The sequence below is a fragment of the Gossypium hirsutum genome, chromosome A13, assembly GCF_007990345.1.
Source record: "Gossypium hirsutum isolate 1008001.06 chromosome A13, Gossypium_hirsutum_v2.1, whole genome shotgun sequence".
In the NCBI taxonomy this organism is placed as follows: Eukaryota; Viridiplantae; Streptophyta; class Magnoliopsida; order Malvales; family Malvaceae; genus Gossypium; species Gossypium hirsutum.
Genome location: NC_053436.1, coordinates 16,137,938 through 16,146,595, shown reverse-complemented (window position 1 = coordinate 16,146,595; position 8,658 = coordinate 16,137,938). Strand labels below are relative to the sequence as shown.

At 35.0% G+C, this 8,658-nt stretch overlaps 1 protein-coding gene across 1 annotated transcript; it reads left to right on the top strand.

Moving 5' to 3' along the window:
- Nucleotides 1-1,364: 1,364 nt before the first annotated feature.
- Nucleotides 1,365-6,430, top strand: LOC107894083 (dicarboxylate transporter 2.1, chloroplastic). The gene is given in 6 exon segments (XM_041084992.1): nt 1,365-1,462; nt 1,748-2,497; nt 2,500-2,552; nt 4,149-4,462; nt 5,027-5,475; nt 6,105-6,430. Coding segments are annotated over 6 exon segments (1,755 nt in total). The 5' UTR covers nt 1,365-1,389; the 3' UTR covers nt 6,221-6,430.
- The last annotated feature ends 2,228 nt before the right edge of the window (nt 6,431-8,658 follow it).

The following is an 8,658-nucleotide window of genomic DNA, read 5'->3' as shown; positions in this document are numbered from 1 at the left end:
GGTATCTGAACTTGACAACTAGATTCATTTTGATATTTAAACTTGAAAATTATAAAAGTTTGATGATGTGGCACTCTGACATTATGCCACATCATCACTTGAAGATTAAAAAAATTATATAAAATTTAAGGTGTTTGTGTGGTATAATCATAAAATGTCATATAAAATGTTCTAATAACCAAACCAATGGTTGAACAGATCAAACCAATATTTTTCATTTCAATTGATTTGATCAGTTCAATTGCTAGATCAACAATAATTAAAAATTTATAATAAAAAATTAAAAATATTAAACTGGTTCAACTTGTTGAACTACTAGTTTTTGCTTCAATGTTTGCTTTTCACCAATTTCAAACATTTTCCAGATCAATTGATTCGACCCTTTTATTTAACCATTACACTAATCGGTTCGACTGAACAATCTAGTTTTATTCCAATAACACTAATCATATAATTAAATCTTAATGAAATCTAAATTTAGAGACCAAAATAAATATAACTACCAAATTCAGATATCAAGTAAAATAAAAATTATATTAAAATATTAAAATAAATCTAATTATAGCGAAAAATTTATACCAAAAGAATATAGTAAAAGGCGACCGTGAACTATATCACAAAAGACCTTGTCTATCATATTGGGCCATGGAGGCCTGATTTTTGTTGCTATAAGTAGTTTAGCTCTCGCCTTTTCCTCATAATTTTCACGTTCTAATTTTTAAAAGATATTTTATTTAAAAGGTATATTATATTAGTAGTTATTAATTATTAATAATTTTTATCAATAAATTATAAAAAATTAAGAAATGATAATTTGATTTTTTTAGTTTTAGTCATTTAATTATTAGAATTTTTTTTGTCAGTGGCCATTAAATTATTTAACTTGATTGTTTTTAAAATTGTTATAATAGTAACTTTAACTCTTAACATTTATATATTATGTAAATTTAGTCTTAATTTCAAACTAATTAACTTTTAACATTTACACATGATATAATTTGATCTTTCTTTTCTTTTTTTTGTAATTTTACTTTTATTAGTGACATTGATGGTTGATTTTTTTATATTTCTAATTTTAGTATATTTTTTATTAAATATAATTAATAAATTTATTTTTTTATATAAAATAGTTAAAAAAATTAAATTCTAAAATATGTAAAGTCTAAAGATTAATTTTTTTAATTAAAATTAAAATTAAATTAAATTTACCATTTTACCCATTTTAAAAACGGTGACGTTATCTTCTCGCAACCATATAATCACTCATGTCTAAATTTTTTTTGAATAATTAAATTACCATTTTATTACTGAAAAAGTTATCCATATTATTCAGTACGAAATTTCAATAAAAAATCTGACATATTTATTTGTAATAATGTTTTCCACCACATGCCGAAGGAAAGACGGCAAATAAATACTTGTGGAGAACGACGGCAAATAAATACTTGTCGCCAAGAAGAAGGTAGAGATTCTTTCTAAATAAATTTCATTTCCTGTTGAATTATTGCATTGCAATTGTCAGCAAAAATAGAAATGAAAGTAAGTTACAAAGGTATAATTTCAGAAGGAAAAAGATAAAAAAATTTCCCACTCCATTTACTGGCAATTGCTCACCGGTTCCACTTTCTTTGGGATTTCTCCCTTTTTTTGTTTTTAATTTTAATCAAAATTCAAAGGTGCTCCAGAGTTTGATTTGTGTTTTCTCTTTCTGTTGATTTTCTTGGCATCCAAACAATGGAGAGTTTAGCCCTCCACTGCTCCTTCACCACCACCACCACTACTCCTTTCTCACTTAATCCCGGCATTTCCCTCCATTCCCGCTCTAAACCCATATCCAGATCATCCCCGCCGTCCATTTTCCCGCCATCTTCATTCCCCTCCCTCCGATCCCCTCTCAATTCTCTCTTGTTTTCCCCTCTTCCCAAACGAAGAAACCCTTTACTTTTCCTTACCCGTGCCACTTCTCAAAACGACAAAGACCCACCACCTCAAACAACACCTCCGCCGCCGCCACAAGGAGCTAAACTCCTCCCTTTCCTCATCTCAATTTCAATCGGCCTTATTGTTCGATTCCTAATCCCCATACCCGTGGAAGTAACACTCCAAGCCTGGCAACTCTTCGCCATCTTTTTGTCAACAATCACCGGTCTGGTCTTAAGCCCTTTACCCGTCGGCGCATGGGCTTTCTTAGGCCTCACAACTTCCATCGTTACCGGAACGCTGCCGTTCACCACCGCCTTCGGTGCCTTCACCAACGAAGTGATTTGGTTGATCGTTATTTCATTCTTCTTCGCTCGTGGGTTCGTTAAAACGGGGCTCGGTGATAGGATCGCTACTTACTTCGTCAAATGGTTGGGAAAAAGCACCTTGGGATTGTCTTATGGGTTGACTTTGAGTGAGGCCTTGATTGCACCGGCGATGCCTAGTACTACCGCTAGAGCCGGCGGAGTTTTTGTACCCATCATCAAGTCGTTGTCTCTGTCGGCGGGAAGCCGGCCCGGGATCCGTCGTCTCGGAAGCTTGGGAGTTACCTGGTTCAATCTCAGTTTCAGGTTAAGCCCATTTCTAGCTTATTAATGATTGGTCACATGCATAGTTTATTTGTTTCTTAATTGTTTATTTGAATTTATGGGTGGGGATGATTAAATTGTTAATTTGTGGAAGAAGAAGACTTCTGCCAGTCTAGTACCTTGAAATATCTATGAGTCTATTATATACGTATTTGGCTTATATCATAATTTGGTCCTTGAACTATAACTTCTTTTTTTAATTTTGGTACTTGAAACTTTTTTTCTCATTTTAGTACTTGAATTATCATTTTCATCTATTTTACCAAAAAAATTACTGATGTCCAATAAGAATATGCCACGTTTCATACTCTTATGGACAATTTTTTTTTTTTTTGGTAAATTAAGATAAAAATGACAATTTAGGTACGAAGTGGACAAAAAAATTTTAGGTACTGAGAAAAGGCAAATGATACAGAAGTTAAATTGTGATTTAAGCCTAAAAATTTATGGGTTAATATAATTTTTAGTCCTTGAACTTGGCAATTAGGTACATTTTGGTACTTGTTCCTTTTTCTATCCATTTTGGTACCTAAACTTGACAACTACATCCATTTTGATCCTGAATTTGGTAAATGTAAACGTTTAAATTTTAGGTGATAACGTGGTACAATCTCGAAGTGTCACGTCATCAAATCTTAATGTATTCTAAGTTTAGGACCAAAGTTGAACTTAGTTGTCAAGTTCAGGTTTCAAAATGAACCAAAGTGGATATAACTACCAAATTGAAGGACCAAACATTATATAAACCCAAAATTTGTACATTGTCTAAACTCAAGCTATTCCGGTTCACATTGGAGTTGAGAGTAATCTTTATAGGGTCACGTGGTTTTTCAGGTAAAGTTCTTACAACAAGTGAATCTTTAGGGTTTGAATCGGCAAAAGCCATTTCCACCTCAACCATCAGTGTGTTCCTTATGTTTCTATATATCTCTTTAAATGCTTTTGTTTTCCAATTTCTAGTTGATTACTGATAATTACATGCATACTAAGTTTATGTCTTAATTGTTCATTTGAATTTATTCGTTTAGGGATAATTAATGTTTTAGTGTTATAATTGTGGAAGAAGGCTTTTGTTAGTGTTTAGTTTAATCCAAGTTCTCTGTTTTAATTTCGCTGTCCTACTGGAACTCATGAATATCTCTGTGTGTGTGTATATATGTCCTAGAACAAAACAAAAAAAAAAAAGTATATATGTCTAAACCCAGGGTATCCTGAGCCATATTGGACTTGAGATTGATCTTGGTTTGGTCAAGGCGGTTTCTAACATAAGGCCTCTTCAATAGACGCATTTTACGGGGTTCGAACTTGTTCTTACCCTTATGTAGGAATGGTCGCTTCCACCTCAACCAATAGCTTATTGTCTAGGTTTCTATATGTATTGTTTAATATTTTGGTTCGCCCCATTTCTAGGCTGATTACTTGATTGTTGATTTGGACTTTTAGGTGGAATAGTTAATCTGTACCATTAAATAATGGAAGACAACTTTTGTTGGTGCTTATCAGGATTTTCGGTTTTAATAAAGTCGGGCTCTTTTTTCATTTCTATGTTCTATTGGAACTCATGCATATCGATGACAGGCTTCCACCAACTCCAGTGCTCTTTTCCTTACTGCTTCAGCTCAAAATTTGCTATGCCTCAAATTAGCCGAGGAGCTCGGGATTATCATTTTGAATCCTTGGGTTTCATGGTTCAAGGCTGCTAGTTTACCAGCACTTGTTTCCCTACTGCTAACTCCGCTTATTTTATACAAGTTTTACCCTCCGGAAATCAAAGATACGCCCGATGCCCCGGCAATGGCTGCAAAGAAACTCGAACAGATGGGTCCTGTCACAAAAAATGAATGGATCATGGTCGGAGCTATGCTTCTTGCTGTTACCCTATGGGTCTGCGGGTAAGTAGCATCTCATCTTACTAATTCGAGTTTCTTTGTATTTGAGCTGAGAAATTGACGTCTTTGTATCTAGTTTTGTTGTGTGTGCATGAAGTTCGTGTATTTTTATCTTTTTAAACATTGATATCTACCGTATCGCCCTTGTTACCCTTTCTTTCTGAATTGCCTCTGTGAAGTTCAATTGTCTTGTGAGTGTGGTAGTGAGGGTTAAATTTCAATCATGTGGCGATTTGGAGGTTTCAGAAATGGTGTATTTGATGAATTTAGTTAGAAGTATATAAGCACGATTGTACTTTCTAGTTTCTCTTTAACATTCACCGGTTTTCTTGGTAGCCGTAGTTGATTCCGTGTTGTTCTGCCCCCATCTGGTATAAGGCAATTGAAAAAACTTTTTTCAATTTCATTGTTTGTGCGTATGAATCAAATTTTTTACATAACCATTATTTTTACCTTTGTACGAGTGTATGCGAAGTTTGAGTCTATGGTTTCTCGGGTTTGGTTTTGCTTCAGAATGAGCAATGTATTAATTTTCTAAGTTTTTGATATTTCCTGAGCCGTATACAGTGACATTCTTGGCATTCCAAGTGTTGTGGCTGCAATGATCTGTTTATCAATGCTCCTTTTGCTAGGAGTGCTTGATTGGGATGACTGCTTAAGCGAAAAATCAGCATGGGACACACTGGCATGGTTTGCTGTTTTGGTAGGCATGGCAAGCCAATTGACAAACCTCGGGATAGTGAGTTGGATGTCCGGTTGTGTTGCTAAGAGCCTTCAATCTCTTTCTTTAAGCTGGCCTGTGGCATTTGTCGTTCTTCAGGCATCATACTTTCTCATCCATTACCTATTCGCAAGCCAAACCGGTCATGTAGGAGCATTATACTCTGCTTTCCTTGCTATGCACTTGGCGGCCGGAGTACCTGGTGTATTAGCAGTGTTGGCTCTCGGTTACAATACCAACCTTTTTGGTTCCATAACACATTATAGCAGCGGTCAGGCGGCCGTCTACTATGGAGGTGCGTTTCTTTTCATTCACACTCTATGAACTATGTTTTCTCACCATGGCTTTCTCATACATCTATGTATACATTCATGAGCACCATGCATATAGTTTCTCTGTCGGTGTGTACATGCATCATACATAGTAGCTCAAGTCCGACCCGACGGGTCTCAACATTTATTTAAACTTACTGCTATTTGTAAATATTTAATTCAAGTTCATTAAGTCTGTCCATAATTTTAAATTTTTATATAAAAAAATATTATCCATAATTTTAAACTTTTATATAAAAAATATTATATTTATTTTAAAAAAATTTTCTTCAAAAAAAAAAACACAAACAACTTAAATAATTTTTAATTTTTACATTATCATGTTATAATTTAATTTTAACATTTATAAGATTAGAAAAACAGGTTGATCAGGATTGAGCTTGAGCTTTGAATATCAAAATCTAAGTTGGACATATATTTTAAATAACCAAATGTTTTTACCGAAAGTTATTTCAGACAAACTTTCAAACTTGAACCGGTGATGATGCAATATTAGCATCTTTGATGGTGTAATCTTTTAACTAAAGATTTGTTTGAATTTAGTTGATTGAATTATTAAATGACAATTTGGATGGGTGGTGTTAATTTGCAGCCGGATATATGGAGCTACCAGACGTATTCAAAATGGGTTTTGTAATGGCCATTGTTAATGCCATTGTATGGGGAGGTGTTGGAACTTTATGGTGGAAATTTTTAGGCATCTACTGATTTCCCAGTTTTAAACTCCCCCCCCCCCACCCCCCCCTTCTTTCCTGTAATATATATTCTCAGATTTGCTTCCAACAAAAATCTCAACAGTTTTTAGCTTTCGTAAACGAGACAGTTGTAATTTGAACTTGAATCGAGTTTAAACCATGATTCGAGTAACTTGCGAATTTATATAAAAACCCTAAACGAGGAAACTGTTAATTGACCTTACAAAAAGGCATTAATCTGTGCTTACTTGAAGCATTGAGAAGAAGCCTGTCTCGGTGCATTGTTTACTTTACGTGATATGATCAAAAATTTGAAATATTTAATCTTATTAGAGCACATTCATTTGGTATTTAAAATAGTACACCATAAGTGACCATTAGTAGAAAAATGAGACATCCAATGGAAATTACTTCTTGAATTATGAGAGCAGTATACAATAGAGTGGGAGCATTTTTTCACGCTTTACATGATGGAATATTTTCACGGGAGTAAACTTGGCAACGGAAGCATCATCAATCCCACTCAAAACTCATTTTAATTCGATTTAACCATTCAATCAAAATCATTATAATAATGTAAAGTTACTCATTGATCAGTTAAAATATATATTAATCGTTTTTCCGAATTTTTTATCTTCCGAGTCTGCCGCTCTTTGGCATGGTTTTAGTATGTTCTCGTGGACACGATCTTGAATTCAGTGTTTTTGTGATTTTGCTGGTTTTTTGTTCCGACTTTAGACTCCAATGGAGGATGAGATGGCGAATCTGTGACTTGATGAGGAGGAGGAAGATGCGAAAGTGACTGAACAGGATCTTCAATTTTCTCTGGTTGGAACTTGTTCGACTGACAGCATGGTCTACTTCCCATCCCTTTGAAACACTATGGTTGATTTATGGCACTCGATTGGAGGTATTTCCATTACCAATTTGGTGTGACATATTTATTTAACAGGGTGCTAGAATGAATGTCGTGGTTCTTTAACAACCATTTGTTATTGATGCACAAATTACAATTAACAGATGACCTATTAACTATCTCTCTTAATCATGCTGTGCATTGGATTCAAATCCATGATTTGCCCCCAGGCCTTATGTCAAAAACAATGACAATGTGGTTTGGTTCTTTTTTGGGTGAGTTTCTGGAGTACAATACCAGGATTTCATCATTGGGATTGTAGCGGTATAGACAGATAAAAGTTCGTCTGGATGTGCAGTTAGCTCTTAAACAAAAAAGTAGGTTCAATTGAAAGTTAGAACATATTATGCTTAGTTCCAATATGAAAAACTCAAGTCTTTTTTGCTTCATTTGTGGTAAACTTGGACATGGGGAAAGTTTTTGTCCAGTGAGGGTTAGGGTAGATCAGGCCCAAATTGTATTTGGTTGGGATATCACATTGAGAGCTTCGACAAGGGGAGGGCTAGCGAGAGTTTGTAGGTAGTTGCGTGAATTGGATGGAACGAGTAGTCGAAATCTAGAAAAGGACAGGGGATCGGTCTCGGGCAAAATAAGGGATGTCACGTGTAATTTGGGTCCTACTATCAATTATCGATTTGGTGACGTGAATGAGAGGATTCTAACTAGATTTAATGGCGCTATTCAGGAGGGTTTTGGGCCTAACAATTTTGAGGCTACAGTCAATGTGCTTACGCAATTAGGGTCTGATGGTGAAAACAGTCTCATTCAAGCAGATGATGGGGAAAAGAAGATAAAAGACTTTAGGTAGTAAATCCATCGTTAAGGTTTTAGGAGAAACCAATCTGCCACGAGGCACTAATGATTTATCGATTGGCTCTGCTAAAACATCCGTGGACTAGGGAATCCACAGGCAGTTCACCGTCTCAGGAATAAACTGAGAGAAGTTCGTCCCCATATATTGTTTCTAATGGAAACAAAAATCAGTGTGAGAAAGATGGAAAGTATTCGAAAAAAATGTGGATTTCAAAATGGTATAAAAGTAGGAGCTGAGGGTTCAAAAGGTAGATTATGTTTAAGATGGAGGCAACAGGATGTGGTCATTTTATGAAGTTTCTCCCAACACCATATAGATGTTGTAATATAATAAGAGCAAGATGGGTTGTGCTGGCAATTTACCGAGTTTTATGGACACCCAGATGAACGTTTAAGAGGATATACTTAGGATCTTCTTCATCAATTAGGTTAGGACCAAAGTCTCCCATGGTTAGAGGTTGAAGAATTCAATGAAATTCTTTTTTTCTTTTGAGAAGAAGGGTGGTCGTATTCATGCGAAGAAAAATATGAAAGCATTTCGCTTTGCATTGTCCGATTGTGACCTTAGTGATTTGGGTTTTTTCAGGAGATGGTTCACTTGGGAGAGGCAAATTTACTACAACAAACATTCAGGAAATACTCGACAGGGGAGTTGCCAACTCGGCGTGGTGGAGCTAGTTTTTTTTATTTTTCTATTGCTCATTTAAGTCATTCCATTCTTA